At 44.5% G+C, this 18,795-nt stretch overlaps 1 protein-coding gene across 1 annotated transcript in view; it reads left to right on the forward strand.

Moving 5' to 3' along the window:
- Positions 1–18,795, forward strand: part of CSMD2 (CUB and Sushi multiple domains 2) — a 507,359-nt gene that overhangs the window by 332,562 nt on the left and 156,002 nt on the right. The window contains exon 13 of the mRNA XM_030220011.1: positions 9,856–10,038. Within this exon, the coding sequence (XP_030075871.1) occupies positions 9,856–10,038 (183 nt within the window). The remainder of the gene's footprint in view (positions 1–9,855; positions 10,039–18,795) is intronic.

Below are 18,795 nucleotides of genomic sequence, written 5' to 3' on the forward strand. Positions count from 1 at the left end.
TCCTTGGGATATATTTTTATAGCCGCTCTGCCTGGATGGCCAGCTCAGCTTATTAAATTACTCAAAGGGCCATTTCAATCTCCGATTCTTGCTGACTTTTACCGGCAAACTCCTGTGTTAGCAAAAAAAATTGGAGATTTGTGTCGTTAACAGGTTTTTCCTTGGAATCTGAACACGCAAGCATGTGACAAATTGTTACATTAACTGCTAATAAAAAGCACTGAAGAAAAGAAAAATGGAGACGCTGGTGTTGACACCCTGCAGTGGAAACTTGCTAGTTAATATATATACTTACAATACAACGGAATTTAATTTGCCTTCCAAAACATATTATCTATACTTGCGTGAAGTCATATGCTCCTCCCAATACAGACTCTGATTTCTGACATATTCAATAGAAATCAAACAAAATAAAACATGGAAAAGAAAATAAGATGATACCTTTTTTATTGGACATAACTTAATACATTTCTTGATTAGCTTTCGAAGGTTGCCCTTCTTCGTCAGATCGGAAATAAGCAAATGTGCTAGCTGACAGTGTATATAAGTGAAAACATTCAAGCATTACTATGACAGTCTGACAGGGTGGGAGGATGGGGGTGGGTAGGGGGTATGCATGGGGACATCAAAGCATTTCATTGATATTCTAACAGGATGGGTGTGGATAGGTGAGGGGTGGAGAGAAATATAGCTTTATGGTTTATAATGGGCTAGGAACCCCAGATCCTTGTTAAGTCCTTTCTGTTGGGTGTTAAAATATTCAATCATTCTGACTTCAAAGGTCTTACGTTCTTGTATGGTTTTAAAGTTACCTTTCAGGATTCTCACTGTGAAATCACTGGTACAGTGTCCTGGTTCTGTGAAGTGCTGTCCCACCGGGGTGGGGGCCCTACTGGCACCAGCATTGTTCATGTGATGTCTATGTAAATTGAATCTTGTCTTAAGCATCTGGCCTGTTTCTCCAATATAGCATCCTTCGTTACATTTTTTACATTGAATGATATATACCACATTGGAAGATGAGCAAGTGAAAGATCCCTTTATGTTGAATATCTTTCCTTTGTGGATGACTTTGGGGTCCTGTGAAATATTTTGGCATAGTTTGCAACTGGATAAATTACAGGGAAGTGTGCCCTTCTGTTCCTTTTCAGTCTGTGAAGGAAGTTTACTTCTGATTAGCTTGTGTTTTAAGTTGGGTGGCTGTCGGAAGGCCAGTACTGGTGGGGATGGGAATATCTCTTTCAGTAATTCATCCTCCTGGAGTATAGATTGTAGATCTCTTATGATTTTCCTCAGTTTTTCCAGCTCTGGATTGTATGTCACTACAAGGGAGATTCTGTCTGTGGATTTTTTTTCTCCTTGTACTGTAGCAGATTCTCCCTGGGTGTCAGCTAGCACATTTGCTTATTTCCGATCTGACGAAGAAGGGCAACCTTCGAAAGCTAATCAAGAAATGTATTAAGTTATGTCCAATAAAAAAAGGTATCATCTTATTTTCTTTTCCATGTTTTATTTTGTTTGATTTCTATTGATAACCTTAAGAGTAGACTAACACGGCTACCACACTCCTTGACATATTCAAGAATGCCTCCTTTTTACTCTCAGAAATGAGTCCTAAATGTGTTGGCATCTCAAAGTCCTGACTGAACCCTTCAAATAAAAAGGCTACAACCCAAAAAACATCTTTGGAAACTTGGAGGGGCATAATCGACCAGAAACGCCTATCTCCATGGGCGTTTATCTCCGAGAACGGGTCCGTGAAGGGGCGGAGTGAACCGTATTTTTAAAAAAAAATAGACGCCCATGCTTTATTCGCCAAGGTGTGAGCTGGGCGTTTTTGCTTTTCACCGATAATGGAAAATGAAATCGCCCAGCTCAAAAACGAATAAATGCAAGGCATTTGTTCGTGGGAGGGGCCAGGATTCATAGTGCACTGGTCCCCCTCACATGCCAGGACACCAACCGGGCACCCTAGGGGGCACTTTTACAAAAACAAAAAAAAAGGTAAAAGAGCTCCCAGGTGCATAGCACCCTTCCCTTGGGTGTTGAGCCCCCCAAATCCCCCTCAAAACCCACTGCCCACAAGTCTACACCAGTACTATAGCCCTAAGCGGTGAAGGGGGGCACCTACATGTGGGTACAGGGGGTTTGGGGGGGGTTGGACGACTAGTAGCATTAAGCAGCACAATTGTAACAGGTAGGGGGGGGATGGGCCTGGGTCCACCTGCCTGACGTCCACTGCACCCCCTAACAACTGTTCCAGGGACCTGCATACTGCTGCTTGGGAGGAGGGTATGACATTTGAGGGTGAAAGTAAAAAGTTGTGAAACATCATTTGTTGTGGTGGGAGGGGGTTAGTGACCACTGGGGGAGTCAGGGGAGGTCATCCCCGACTCCCTCTGGGGGTCATCTGGTCATTTAGGGCACGTTTTGGGGCCTTATTCGTCAAAAAACAGGGTCCAGGAAAAGTGCCCTAAATTCTAGCTACAAACGCATCCATTATCGGCGAAGGGCGCCCATCTCTGTTCGGGTGATAACCACGCCCCAGTTCTGCCTTCACCACGCCTCCGACACTCCCCCGTCAACTTTGTCCGCATCCGCGACGGAGTGCAGTTGAAAGCGTCCAAAGTTCGGCTTTCGATTATGCCGCTTTATTTGTTTTTGTGAGAAGAACGCCCATCTCCCGATTTAGGTCGGAACTTGGGCGTTATTCTCGTTCGATTATAAGCTGGCTGGTCATTTAGGGCACTTTTTGGGGCCTTATTCGTGAAAAAACAGGGTCCAGGAAAAGTGCCCTAAATTCTAGCTACAAACGTATCCATTATCGGCGAAAGGCGCCCATCTCTGTTCGGGTGATAACCACGCCCCAGTTCCGCCTTCACCACGCCTCCGACACGCCCCCGTCAACTTTGTCCGCATCCGCGACGGAGTGCAGTTGAAAGCGTCCAAAGTTCGGCTTTCGATTATACCGCTTTATTTGTTTTTGTGAGAAAAACGCCCATCTCCCGATTTAGGTCGGAACTTGGGCGTTTTTCTCGTTCGATTATAAGCAGGATTGTCTCTTTATATATAAAGCAACCAGGACAAAACACACTGTAGCAGCCAGCATTGGGGGAAGGCAATTGGGGCAATTATTATCCTGGGCTCCGAATCTGCCTGAAGCTGAAGGATACAGAGCTTGAGGGCAGCCTGTGGGCCCCCTCCTGGCTTCTGGCTTCACCAGCTGTGCCTACTACAGCACAGAGAAATGAAAAGTTTCAGCCATGCATATTGATTGATTTGTTTAGAAAGAGTTATACAGTATACTCTCTCCTGGAAGAATTATATTCAAGATGGTGTACAAACAGTAAAACACAACACAAGAACATAAGAATATAAACATAAGAATAGCCATACTGGGTCAGACCAATGGTCCATCTAGCCCAGTATCCTGTTTTCCAAACAGTGGCCAAGCCAGGTCACAAGCACCTGGCAGAAACCCAAATCGAGGCAACATTCCATGCAGAATCTGTTCAGAACTCTGCTGCACGCCTCATATTCCGCCAGAACTGATATACTCATATCACCCCTCTCCTCAGGTCACTTCACTGGCTTCCGATCAGATACTGCATTCAATTCAAGCTTCTCCTTCTTACCTACAAATGCACTCAGTCTGCTGCCCCTCACTATCTTTCTACCCTCATCTCCCCTTACGTTCCCGCCCGTAACCTCCGTTCACAGGACAAATCCCTCCTCTCAGTACCCTTCTCCACCACCGCCAACTCCAGGCTCCGCTCATTCTGCCTCGCCTCACCCTATGCTTGGAACAACCTTCCTGAGCCCTTACGCCAAGCCCCCTCCCTGCCCGTCTTCAAGTCTTTGCTTAAAGCCCACCTCTTCAATGCTGCGTTCGGCACCTAACCCATACCATTCAGTGAATCCAGACTGCCCCAATTTGACTGCCCCTATCGGACCGACCGTTCACTTGTCTATTAGATTGTAAGCTCTTTGAGCAGGGACTGTCCCTCTATGTTAAATTGTACAGCGCTGCGTAACCCTAGTAGCGCTCTAGAAATGTTAAGTAGTAGTAGTAGAATCCCAAAGAGTATCAACATTCCATACTACAAATCCCAGGGCATGCAGTTGCTTCCCATGTTTGTCTCAATAGCAGACTATGGACTTTTCCTCCAGGAATTTGTCCAAACCTTTTTTAAACCCAGATACACTAACCGCTGTTACCACATCCTTGGGGTGGTATCTCACCTTGTAGTGATCTACAATCAATCCAGAGCTGGACAAACTGAGAAAAATCTAAAAAGCTCTACAGCCTGGAGGCTGAATTGCTGAAAGTCAACCACCTAATCTGAGGCAAACAATAGGGAAAACCAAGCCTTGAACAGAAACCCACAGAGAAGAGAACGGCATAAGTCCATGCAAAATGTCCAGAATGCCAAATGCTAGCACGTGTCACAGGACCCCACACGAGAAAGACATGCAACACAAGGGGTCCTGCTGATGCTGCTCTTCTGATGTAGTGTGTATGTATCATTCAGCACGGAAAATGTGAACAAGGGTGCGACGCTGGTGAGTGGAGAGAGTCGATCCATAGAGACATAAGATCAGACGCCACACAGCAGACCCAGGTGACGCCTGCATCAGGGAGCACTTTCAGGACCAGAACATCTTAAAATCAGAATGCTGACAAGGACCTTTAAAATTATCCAAAACCCAAAACTTTTTCAAATGATCACATACTTTTAGATGAACCAAGATCTTGGGTTTCTAATACATTTAAAAAAAACATAAAATTCCACAGGTTGTCACCTTGTGATGTCTTTCCCTCCCCCCACCCCCAACTTCACACTACCACTGTAATGCTTTCGTGTTCCACTTATGTTTTCTGGTAATGTCATCTTTTGCTGATTCTGACCTGAAGAAGAACTGAAACCTTCTGCTCAGTGTGCTGCTGCGGCTCGGAAAGCGAATAGAATGTTGGGTATTATTAGGAAAGGTATGGAAAACAGGTGTGAGGATGTTATAATGCTGTTATATCGCTCCATGGTGCGACCGCACCTTGAGTATTGTGTTCAATTCTGGTCGCCGCATCTCAAGAAAGATATAGTAGAATTGGAAAAGGTGCAGCGAAGGGCGACTAAAATGATAGCGGGGATGGGACGACTTCCCTATGAAGAAAGACTAAGGAGGCTAGGGCTTTTCAGCTTGGAGACGAGACGGCTGAGGGGAGACATGATAGAGGTATATAAAATAATGAGTGGAGTGGAACAGGTGGATGTGAAGCGTCTGTTCACGCTTTCCAAAAATACTAGGACTAGGGGGCATGCGATGAAACTACAGTGTAGTAAATTTAAAACATATCGGAGAAAATTTTTCTTCACCCAACGTGTAATTAAACTCTGGAATTCATTGCCGGAGAAAGTGGTGAAGGCGGTTAGCTTAGCAGAGTTTAAAAAGGGGTTGGACGGTTTCCTAAAGGACAAGTCCATAAACCGCTACTAAACGGACTTGGAAAACTCCAAAATTCCAGGCATAACATGTATAGAATGTTTGTACGTTTGGGAAGCTCGCCAGGTGCCCTTGGCCTGGATTGGCCGCTGTCGTGGACAGGATGCTGGGCTCGATGGACCCTCGGTCTTTTCCCAGTGTGGCATTAATTATGTATTTGTTTTAATGAGATTAAAGCAAACGTGCTTTGGTTTTGAAAATCTCTTCTCTTTTTAATACCAAGGTCTGTGTACAGCTTTAACATTCCAGGTCTGAGCAAACTCCATTTTGTAGAATGCGAAACCTTACGTCTGAAATTTAATAATGTATTTATTTATTTATTACATTTGTATCCCACATTATCCCACCTCTTTGCAGGCTCAATGTGGCTTACAATACATCATGGATAGTGGAAAAGAGAAGAGAATAGATATTTGGTGTTATAGAAGGATTTTGGTTTGCAAGGTAATGGAATACATGATAGTGATATAACAGAAGGCATTATTAACATTTCTGGATATATGCGGGAGTTTCACATGTACATAAGTACATAAGTACATAAGTAATGCCATACTGGGAAAAGACCAAGGGTCCATCGAGCCCAGCATCCTGTCCACGACAGCGGCCAATCCAGGCCAAGGGCATCTGGCAAGCTTCCCAACGTACAAACATTCTATACATGTTATTCCTGGAATTTTGGATTTTTCCAAGTCCGTTTAGTAGCGGTTTATGGACTTGTCCTTAGGAATCCGTCCAACCCTTTTTAAACTCTGCTAAGCTAACCGCCTTCACCACTTTCTCCGGCAACGAATTCCAGAGTTTAATTACACGTTGGGTGAAGAAATATTTTCTCCGATTTGTTTTAAATTTACTACACTGTAGTTTTGGTCTTTGTGGTATATCTTGTCGAAGAGATGGGTCTTTAGTAGTTTACGGAGGTTGGTCAGTTCATAGGTCGCTTTTAGGTTGAGAGGCAATGCGTTCCAGAATTGCGTGCTCGTATAGGAAAAGGTTGATGCGTGCATTAATTTGTATTTTAGACCTTTACAGTTAGGGAAATGAAGATTAAGGAATGTGCGAGATGATTTTTTTGGCATTCCTGGATGGTAGGTCTATCAGGTCTGACATGTAGGCTGGGGCATCGCCATGGATGATTTTTAGGCATATTTTCAAAGTACTTAGCCTTCCAAAGTTCCATAGGTTTCTATGGAACTTTGGAAGGCTAAGTGCTTTGAAAATATGCCTCTTTATGTACTAGGGTACATATTTTGAACGTGATGCGTTCTTTGAGTGGGAGCCAGTGTAGCGTCTCTCATAGGGGTTTTGCACTTTCGTATTTTGATTTTCCGAATATGAGTCTGGCTGCCGTGTTATATTCCCAGGAAACCTCACTCAAGGGTTATGGATTGGCGTAGTCCCCGGCTATATGTTTGCTTGACTCTGCTTCTCTCCTAGGCTGTTTCACCACAGCTCCACCTTTCTTCACCTTCTCTGTCTGTGTCACAGGCTCGTTTTCTGTTTTCCCTTTCTCTTCATTGCTCCACTTACCCCCCCCCCCCCCCCCCCCTCAATCTGCTCCCTTCCTTATCTCTTCTGGCTCTTCCACACATCAAGCCCTGCAGTAACTGTTTGGGAGTTAAAAACCCACCATAGATTACAGCATAGAAAGAAGAGAGATGCAAGATTATCTCTTCAGATAAACCAGAGTGCCTTCCCAGAACTACAAGTGAAATACTCAAACGCCAATACTTCATTTAGCTAATCACCGGAGCCTGTGCAATGATATTATTGAGATCTTTGGTTTCAAACGCTTTAGGACACATTAAACAAGTGGGTAGAACCCTAAGGCTTCCAGTGAGAAAACAAGGAGTTTTCCCTCCTTGCGGAAGGGGAGAGAGAGAAAGAGGGAGGAAGGAGCTCCCAGCTAGCAGAAGCAAATGGTACCAGTCATAAAATAATATTTTGTATTAAAAATTAATCTGCATACATTCTCTTTTACTGCTGATCTATTTGGCCATGTCCACATTGTGTTGTAGAGGGACAAATTGAAAGCTTTTGTTTCTGGTCTGTTATCTTCATTAAAGGAAAAAAGCTTTGAAATCCAAAGGTTCTTGGAAGTGGAGGGGGGAGGGCTAATATTTGTGACTTATTACACAGTAGGTAAATGCTTATTTACTGATGCTGGAAGTTCTTCATTGGATGGAAACCATTGACGAAATGCCTGGCAGTAGAAAAGGTTAGATCTCACACCTTTCAAAAATGACAGCTGAGGAGGGGGTCATGATTACACCGAATATATATGGAAAGGGTGGCACAAGATCCAACGGAGCAAATACCCCCAGAGCCCTCTGAATCTGTTGAGATATGTTATATTACTGACCAAGGAAGGAGTCGTTCCCCTCAGCTAGGGGTGAAATGTTGGATGTTGCTTCCAGAGGCAGGTGCCCCAGCTGTACCTACATAAGTACATAAGTAGTGCCATACTGGGAAAGACCAAAGGTCCATCTAGCCCAGCATCCTGTCACCGACAGTGGCCAATCCAGGTCAAGGGCACCTGGCACGCTCCCCAAACGTAAAAACATTCCAGACAAGTTATACCTAAAAATGCGGAATTTTTCCAAGTCCATTTAATAGCGGTCTATGGACTTGTCCTTTAGGAATCTATCTAACCCCTTTTTAAACTCCGTCAAGCTAACCGCCCGTACCACGTTCTCCGGCAACAAATTCCAGAGTCTAATTACACGTTGGGTGAAGAAAAATTTTCTCCGATTCGTTTTAAATTTACCACACTGTAGCTTCAACTCATGCCCTCTAGTCCTAGTATTTTTGGATAGCGTGAACAGTCGCTTCACATCCACCCGATCCATTCCACTCATTATTTTATACACTTCTATCATATCTCCCCTCAGCCGTCTCTTCTCCAAGCTGAAAAGCCCTAGCCTTCTCAGCCTCTCTTCATAGGAAAGTCGTCCCATCCCCACTATCATTTTCGTCGCCCTTCGCTGTACCTTTTCTAATTCTACTATATCTTTTTTGAGATACGGAGACCAGTACTGAACACAATATTCCAGGTGCGGTCGCACCATGGAGCGATACAACGGCATTATAACATCCGCGCATCTGGACTCCATACCCTTCCTAATAACACCCAACATTCTATTCGCTTTCCTAGCCGCAGCAGCACACTGAGCAGAAGGTTTCAGCGTATCATCGACGACGACACCCAGATCCCTTTCTTGATCCGTAACTCCTAACGCGGAACCTTGCAAGACGTAGCTATAATTCGGGTTCCTCTTACCCACATGCATCACTTTGCACTTGTGGACATACTGGAGGGTGGATGAGTTTTCACCCCAAAATGTAACCCAACGATTCTTTGAGGCTAGTTGGAATGTCATGGAGACTTTTGAGGCCCAAAGGTGAATCGCTTGGCAATCTACAACAACTGTCCTTCCTTTTGCATTTATCTCAACCATAACTATCTAGTCCTACTTAATAAGTGTAATTTTCCTGTTCCTTCTCTATGATTTCTGACCCCCGCTTGCAACCTCTTCTGACTCTCCATCTGTAATATTTCCATTTCCTTCTCAATGTAAACTGTTTTCATGTGCTTTTTCAAAAAGGGGGGGGGTTACTTAGGTGGTAGATGCCGTTCCACAGAGAGCCCCTTTGTCAAGTCATAGTCATTTCTTCAAATGGCAGACAAAAGTGAAGGTGACAGATGATGCATGGTGATGTCCCATGATATGACTTGTCAGAGAGGCAACTGGGAGGAACTAAAGTCCCCTTGAGCCTCTGTCTGTCCTCAATAAAAACTTAAAAGTAGAAATATCGGAATCTCTTCATAGCAAGTGGACATAGAGCCAACAAACTGCTATAAATGTGCTTGACCATAGCTCAATGTGACACCTCTGAAATATGGTACAGGAGGTAGATGGGACTTATATTCAATATTTCTGATGACAGGAGCTAAGGGCATTGTTGTATACAGGGGGTCATTTATTTATTTGGATTTTACTCACACCTTTTTCAGTAGTTGCTCAACTTGAGTTACATTCAGGTATACTGGGTATTTCCCTGTTAGTCTCACACTTCTAAGTTTGTACCTGAGACAATGGAGGGTTAAGTGACTTGCCCAAGATCACAAAGAACAGAAGTGGGATTTGAACCGGCCACCTCTGGATATCAAGACCGGTGCTCTAACCACTAGGCCACTCCTCCACTCTAATGAGAGATATTATATAGTGCAAAATAACACCTCGCCGGCCACAAAAAGAATGGATATTTTTTTCTGTTTTGTTGGACTCGATGAGTGGTGAAAAAGGTGTCGCCTGCTGTGTTTTTGTTCATTAACTTTTGTCTCTTCTCTTTCAGAAATTGATCAAGGCAGTTGTGGGGATCCCGGAATACCAGCCTATGGGAAGAGAGAGGGATCAAGATTCTATCACGGGGACACTCTGAAGTTCGAATGCCAGCCTGCCTTTGAGCTGGTGGGACAAAAAACAATTACTTGCCAAAAGAATAATCAGTGGTCCGCCAAGAAGCCAGGCTGTGTTTGTAAGTTAGTGAGGAGGCAGGGACTGTTCTCTGTGGTACCTTTCAGTAAACTCCTAGCCAGAAAGGCAGGGGTCCTGGGCCCTGGATTACTGCCAGGTCTTAGCCTGGGGTTATACTGGCTCAGGCTGGGCAGCACACTGGTACTTACAGTTTATGAATATATTGGTGATGTTTGAACTCTCGGAAAATGATTGTCAAATGTTTGCAACTGCTGATTTGGTTACGGACTCTCCTGTATGTACTGGAAGTGGACAGGACTTCACTCAGGTAGAAAGGGAAGTGGACAGGACTTCACTCACTGCTAATTGTCCTCTATAAGAGCAGAAAAAGTGCTTGAAAGCTAGGACTGGCTGTGAGAAGGTGGAAGCTGATTTCTTGAATGGTGCTCCCAGCAGGAACTGAAGCAGAAGGCACCAGAATTAAGGAGAGGAATATAGTTTTGCTCCAGGAGCTTGAACATTGCTAAAACATAAGCTAGTTTTACTGGCCAGCCTGGTGACTCAGGTAATGAGTGCTGGGCTTTACCATGGAACAGGGCCTTAGTTTAGGGTTACCATATGTCCAGATTTACCCGGACATGTCCTCTTTTTGAGGATATGTCCGGGCGTCCGGACGGGTTTTGCCAGTCCACCCGTTTGTCCGGATTTCTGGACAAGTGGGTGGGCGGGCCTATCCTAGCCTCCCCTTCCCTTACTTACTATCTACTGCCCTGGTGGTCTAGTGACCTCTTCGAGGCAGGAAAGAGCCCCCTCTTTTCTGCCCAGAGCGCTGCCCTTGCCCTGCATACTGTTGCTGTGACGGTCTAGGGATTCAAAATGGCTACCGAGAGTTGAAGCGGCCTCGCGCGACTACAACTCTCGGTGGCCATTTTGAATCCCGAGACCGTCATGGCAACAGGATGCAGGGCAAGGACAGAGCTCCGGGCAGGAAAGAGGGGGCTCTTTCCTGCCCCGAAGAGGTCACTAGACCACCAGGGCAGTAGATAGGAGGGGAGGGGAGGGGGGGCAGGGGAGGGGAATATGTGACAGGGGGGGCGGGGCGAGGATGCGAAAGGGGCAGGGTGTGGGCAGGGCAGTGGGCGGGACATGTGTCCTCTTTTTGAGAGGACAAAATATGGTAACCCTACCTTAGTTCTGCCCCCAAGTTGGGTCTTCCATTTCCCAGCTCACTTGGGAAGGGTGGAAAATGCTGCGCAGGTAGCATTGATAGTTCCTAGGAGAGAGGGCGGCATGGCCATTGCTTAAGGGTGACACCTGGTGGCTGTATTCAGGACCACCCAAGACAGTCATCACAATCACTGAGGGGGGTCTTTTACTAAGTGGTGGTAAGCCCACTTGCTAAGCCGGAAGTACTGCCGATCTACCGAGTTCCCACCCCCAGCGTGCGCCATTTCTGGTGCTACAAAAATATTTTTGTCTACCTGGTGGTAATCAGTCGGTGCCATGCGCTGCAGAGTTACCACCTGGCTAGCCTGGGAGCCCTTACTGCCACCTTCAACGGGTGGGGGTAAGTACTCCCTCCCGAAATGGCCACACAGCGAGTGCTTCGCTTGCCGCACGGTCATTTCTTTAAAAAACAATCTTTTACCTGCTGCGGTAAAAGGGACCTCAGCATGCATCAAAAATGCGCACTGATGCCAGCACAGAACCCCTTTTTCCCCAGCTTGGGGGATTGGCCACTGTTGTGGACAGAATGCTGGGCTCGATGGACCCTTGGTCTTTTCCCAGTGTGGCATTACTTATGTACTTATGTCCTCTACTTGGCTCACTTTTATTACATAGAGCAGTGATTTAACCTATTGTGATGTCATAGTGGCTCATTCCACCAATAAGAGCCAACCTCATTAGTGATGTCACAATGGCTTCATTGTATAGAATGTCTGTACGTTTGGGAAGCTCACCAGGTGCTCTTGGCCTGAATTGGCCGCTGTCGTGGACAGGATGCTGGGCTCGATGGACCCTTGGTCTTTTCCCAGTGTGGCATTACTTATGTACTTATGTCCTCTACTTGGCTCACTTTTATTACATAGAGCAGTGATTTAACCTATTGTGATGTCATAGTGGCTCATTCCACCAATAAGAGCCAACCTCATTAGTGATGTCACAATGGCTTCATTGTATAGAATGTCTGTACGTTTGGGAAGCTCACCAGGTGCTCTTGGCCTGGATTGGCCGCTGTCGTGGACAGGTTGCTGGGCTCGATGGACCCTTGGTCTTTTCCCAGTGTGGCATTACTTATCTAGCTTAGTAAAAGGACCCCTTAAGCTAGTTATACTGGAATGGGGGGAGGAGAAGGGAGGAGATAAACTATGAAACAGATACTATGGGTTCAGTATTCAGTCCATAGCTGTCAGCGATTCTTTAAACAGTGATCACCACTGGTGGAATTAGACCTGGATACTTAGTTCCGGTCTTTGTCCTGTTAACTAGTGCTGAATATCGGCCTCCCATATTTTTATATATTTTTCCCTTATAATTGAATTATTATAACGTGTTAACAGCAATTTCTCCTATCTGACCAGTTCTCTCCGTGATCACAGCACCGTGAAAGCTGCCCTACTGCTTGGAAAGAGTTGCAGATTATGCTGGTTTATTGTCTGTTGTCCCGTAACTTAACAGTCATGTGATCTACATGGCAGCCAATCAGATGAACCGCTCCAAAAGTGAAAATCATTTTGGGATTTTTTTTTTTGCTTTGTTTATTTGTTTTCTTCTACCTTCTGGAGTGAAATAACACCTCCAAAACACAAGGTTACTGCCGTTAGACAGTTTTAATCGCAAGCAGCTGTACCAGGGGCTTTCAGTTTTCTCATCTTATGCAAATGTGAATCAGGCTCTTAGTAAATGAATAAACATTATTAAAATTCAGCTGCAACAGGTAAAATGCCTCTTTAATCAGCATCTCGCCACTGCCCCCTTTTCTACCATACCCATTAAGGATTTGGTTTCTGCTGTAGCCTGTGTGGTCGCTGTTCTGTCACATTTTATATACTTAACGAGTTTTTGATTTCATGAAGGTGATACTCAGGCTACTGGAAATTCTGTTTATCTTATAAACAAGTTACAAATCTACCCTGGGTCATTTCCATCTCGTGCCTTCAATGGTGTCACTTATTTGGTGGCTACGGGGAGCCTGGGATAGATCTTTTAGCCAGGAGTGGCTTTGAATTGTAGAACGCAGAGATGTGTGTAACCTTTTATGGATCTCCTGATAGACTGTGGCCAGAGACAATATTTTGAATGGGCACATGCTGGTTACTGTGTAGTCTGTGTGTCTTGGTGGATTTTCGGGGTTATCCCCATTTGCAGTGCAATGGTGTCATAATTAATTGTATCATAAATTAAAACCAAGATAGATTGGATTCAGTATTCAGTTGATATCATAACGTATCGATCTGAATTTTTGGAGGAATGTTTACAAGAACTGGTTTCTGGGTAGTTTCTTTGAATTAAGACCCACATATCCATCTGTAAATATGGATGATACCTCTGTTTTGTCCAACAATATTCCCTTCTGTGGACTGAGCAGGTGACGCTTCAGCCAGCACTTGGTTTTATACTGAATAACGTACAGTCAAACATCTTGCAATACCTTTGTCATGAAAAATGGCCAAACTCCATAGCAAGGAACGTAATGTGTAGTTTTCTGTGATCAGTCATGTTTATTATTTTACCTGAAAGTCACTGGACCCTGGGGATACAGCTCTGTTCATCTTAACTACCCCTGTTGTAAAAGAAAATAGAGCAACTTTGTAATTAACCCTTCCCACTACTGGAGTATTTTGGTAAAGGCAAAGGAAGATGTTAGAATAATGAACTTTTCAAATCTCTGTAGTATTGCTAAAATGGAAAAGAAATGTGACTCAAAATGTGGCATCTGTGATACTAAAGTTTCTCCAGATCTTCACTTTTCTACCCTTGGAGAAGTTGCCAGAACTCTGCTGGTCCACAGAAGCTTTGTCTGAGGCCAACATCGTAGGCCTTTCTCTTCCCATATTTTAATTCCTCTTTATTGTGTGCAATGCCAACTAACATCGCTCTTGGCTTTTCTCCCCTATGTCAGTTCCAGTACTTTCAGGTCTGAGACACAGTCCTTTTCCGTGACCTTTGCAGTAAAAGATTAGGAAAAAATATGTGGAACTGGGATGGAGATGCCAGAGCTGGGACATGGCAAGTTGTGGCGATGGGTGGTGACCTCCATCTGGGAAATATTTCTTTGTTGTGAAAGTGCATGTTCATGTTTCTGGTCCAAGTAGTTCATCGTTGTCATCCTCATCCTCATCATCAGCTGCCATGTTTCCACCTGTGCTGTAGGAGGCGCTGCAGAAACTTTTTCTTTCTCTCTCTCTCTCTCTCTCTCTCTTGTCTCTTTGTGTTCTGTATAAATGACAATGTTACTCAAATTTCAGGGCATTAACTTTTGTGCCAGAAACTCCGATAGCAAATGGTTGTGTGAAAACCTGCTATTAAATTAGAAAAGCAGCATGGAGACTTAGAAATGAATCCGATTAGGCTTCTGATTCTGCTAATGAAATATAAGAAATAACAAATGGTGACATCTAACCAGTGTCTCACGACTATTACAAAAAGTATCAAGAATCAGGGTATTTGAATCCTGTAGTGTACGGCAGGTCCTGCTTCTTGGAGGTTAGAAGAGGGACATTAGCAACTGATAACAGGAAGCAGGACTGACACTTTAATTTGTTACTAGTAACCTCAGCTCCCAGTATGGTAATATTATCATGTGATAAGCCTTGCAAATGAGCTCCTGCTTTTCGGCAGATAGGGGATGCTGGGCAGCTTCTGATGGGATCGACACGTTCGCTTGCTCAGGCTCAGTGTGCACATTTCTTGCCCCTTTTCAAAACACAGAAAAGGTTTCTGAATAGTGGAGTCTGATACCGAGAGAGTGGAGTATGAGATACTGGTCCCCACCAGATATGCCGTTGAGACAAAGCCTAATAACAATGTGCAAACCCCAATGGGTGAGTAGTGGCATCTGGCCACTGAGTGACAGTATCGGGGCTCTTTGGCCTCTTTGTGAGTAACTCTGGTGCCCCAAGGCCAATCAGTAGACGTTCGTTTATTTATGTATGTATTTATTTATTTATTTATTGCATTTGTATCCCAAATTTTCCCACCTCTTTGCAGGCTCAATGTGGCTTACAATACATCATGAGTGGTAGAAATATATTAGAAAACAGTGTAATAGAAGGATCTTGGGTAACATGATAATGAGAGAGAAAAAGCATGATAGTATTCACATTAGTTGATTTTTGTGGTAAGCCTTGTTAAAGAGATGGGTCTTCAGTAGTTTGGGGAAGTTCGTTAGTTCGTAGATCTTTTTTAAGTTGCACGGCAGTGCCTTCCATAACTGTGCGCTCAAGTAGGTAAAGTTAGACGCATGCATTAATTTGTATTTTAGACCTTTGTAGTTAGGGAAGTGCAAGTTAAGGAATGTGCGGGATGATCTTTTGGCATTCCTGGGTGGTAGGTCTATCAGGTCTGACATGTAGGCTGGTGCATCTCCGTGAATGATTTTGTGAACTAGGGAGCAAATTTTGAACGTGATGCGTTCTTTAATTGGGAGCCAGTGTAGTTTGTCTCGTAGGGGCTTAGCACTTTCATATTTTGTTTTGCCAAATATGAGTCTAGCTGCAGTGTTCTAGGCTGCTCTTTGCAGCTGGCGTAGAGTACATTGCAGTAATCATTCTGTAATGGAACTAGGTTGTCTAAGTTCTGATATAGATACCGGCATATCCTGGTATTGGCTTGCCTATTGTTCATAGACCTGGTGTGTGGCAGTGATTTTGTCAGTTACGGTGTAGATAGAATCTCCGCCCCCCCCCCCCACCCAAGCTCCACCCATATGCACAATACGAAAGATAGATATGTCTTTCCAGAACAGTGACTAGGCGTTAATCATCTATATGGGCACCTACTTCTGTGTAACTTTTAGCACCTGGGTCATAGAATTGCCCTCATCGGAGATTTGTATAAATTGGTGTCTACATGTACCTGCCTCTTATGCTCATCGTAGGCACCAATAATTGTAAAAAGGTAGCGCCTAGCTGCAAAGGGTTTTATATGTGGGTGGAGCATGAGTGGGCCATGTGCACAACGTACAGAACGCTATCAGTTACGCACATGTAGACGCCCGTTGACCCCTTCCATTGACATAGCATAAATGGTCACACCTAAAATTAGGCGTGCCCATGCTGACTCATGCCTTGTAGTGCACAAATGCCATTATAAAACTGGTTCTCAGCACTTGGCATCAGCTCCTAAATGGAGATGCTAATTTATCGATTTGCCTCCTATGTGGCTAAGATCCAAGTGTAGGGTCTGAGTTATGAGATGAGGATGAATCCTATCAATCTTGAGTCTACTTTTCCAATTGTTATTACAATTGCTGTGGAGTGTGGAGAGACAGTGAAAGAGAAGAGAGAAGGAAGGCTTTGTTTAGCAAATGGACTGGTTTAGCCATTTCTGGTGACCCAGAGCAATAACCACTTGCCAATTACATAACAAGATGGACTCATCTGCCCTTCTATGTACGGTATGTGAGAATTGTTATAGGAAATAGCATTGCTCTATAACACGTGAGATCAGCTTTGCAGAATAACCAAGGACATCAGCTGAGGTGTTTAGGGAGGGGGGGGGGGAGTTCAGTCAACAGGGCAAGAGAGAAGCAGAACAGCAACCTGAGATCCTGTTCAACAGCTGGAGAGAAGAGCAAAGTAGGGTGAGAGAGAGAAGGAGAGCCAGGAAACTAGATTCCTGATATTGTGTTGGGTAGCTCCAGTCCACTCTCACATTCACTTTCTGTACTGAGGTTACTGGGTACCAGTTTCCAGTTGAAACTCAAGACACCGAATGATGTCACTACCTGGTATGTTCAGTCAAACTGTCAGTATCGTCGGGTTTTGCTCTCAAATATTTCTTACGAAAGTAATTACATTTTTGTCGTCAGTTCTGCCAACGCAGCTCACAGCTGCCCAGGGATTGCCACCCACAGCTCTGCCAAAATACCTCACTCTATTACTGCCCATCAACAGTCCCTGCTATCCAGTACTTATGGGTGGCTTTATTGTAGACCTGTTCTAAGTCTATTTAAGGTGATAAACTGTTGGGGGTAGAGTTCAGCGGTGGTGGTCAGTGTTTTTGTAAACGCTGGTCACTGCTAGCTGAATTACACTCAAGATATTTAGTGATGCTACCCAGAGAGCTGCCCAGTTAGGATAGTCCTAAATTAACCGGGTAGCTGTACAGGTACCATCACCGGATATCAGTACAGACCAGATAAGTCCTGTTTCTGTCCTGACATGAACCATCTTGGGCTGGCTGGGTGGCGTTACTGTGAACCCTTTTTTCTCCACTTTAGATGTTGAATGATTCTTATTCAATTCAGGGTGATAACTCTTTCCTGTATCCAGTGCTCTACACAGTAAGTGTGAAGCTGTGATTTTGGAGTTTCTAATGAACCAGATGGTGCCAGAGAGATCTGCCCAAATATTCAGGGCACTGTCCGGGTGTGAGCCACTTAATATCCAGGTCTGGCCCAGTGTTAAAAGGGACAGGTCAGACAAGGTGGAGCTTGTTTGAAAACAGGTGAAATCCTTTTCAGAAAGAACCCCATTAGATATATGATATGAAATAGAGTTCCCTTCATTTTATCAATGTATGTGTGAATTGGGCACTGAAAAAGAGTGGCCTGAATGGACAGAGGGTGGGAGATACAGAGTTTGATAGGGACGGTAGTGATGTACCAACTGTAGCTATGGCGTGAAATGCATCATTTGTGCAATTTTCACTAATACAGACTGATTCTGCTTTTTGGGGCCCTGCTCGGGGCAGCTGTTAATATTCCTGCCACCTCTTCTCCTTTGCCTATTGCTTAAATGTGTCCACTTCTCCTGAGATGGGTTCAGTAGATGTGTGGGGAAGGCTCAGTCATCCTTGTCCATGTCAAGCCCACCAGTAACCCAGTTTCTCATCTGTTCTGGTGGTAAGTGTCCAATTCATGCAGTGGCCCTCTATTCCTCTGACTGTGCCCCGCACTTCTTGGAAGGCAGATCTCTTAAATGTTAGATTGGTTTGGCATTTATGATTCACTACAGGCCAGAACCTGACTGATGGGTAGTGAGCTTGAGTGTCTTCTCCAGTATACTCCACAGGGTTTCTCATTTATATGTACAAATAGATCTTCACCAGTGGGAGGCGCTGTTTCTATCCTTCATTCTATTGTCCTTCCTATTAGTATAGTGGACACCTCACCGTTCTCCCTTACTGTGCTGCTACTTATTCACATCAGTACTAAAACTCTTTTTCATTTTGTCCTTTTTCACTATCAGCAGTTCACTGGAAAGAGATGGGGGATGGTACTGGGGCTTACTATACCACCTTTTTGAGGTTTTTGCAACTACATTCAAAGCGGTTTACATATATTCAGGTACTTATTTTGTACCAGGGGCAATGAAGGGTTAAGTGACTTGCCCAGAGTCAAAGGGAGCTGTAGTGGGAATTGAACCCAGTTCCCCAGGATCAAAGTCCGCTGCACTAACCACTAGGCTACTCCTCCACCAGCAACATTCCATGTAGAATCTCAAATAGGGAAAGGGAAATGGGACCTGATATACTGCCTTTCTGTGGGGTTTACATGGTATATACAGGTACTTATTTGTACCTGGGACAATGGGAGGGTTAAGTGACTTGCCCAGAGTCACAAGGAGCTGCAGTGGGAATTGAACCCAGTTCC

The sequence above is a fragment of the Microcaecilia unicolor genome, chromosome 11 (assembly GCF_901765095.1).
Source record: "Microcaecilia unicolor chromosome 11, aMicUni1.1, whole genome shotgun sequence".
In the NCBI taxonomy this organism is placed as follows: Eukaryota; Metazoa; Chordata; class Amphibia; order Gymnophiona; family Siphonopidae; genus Microcaecilia; species Microcaecilia unicolor.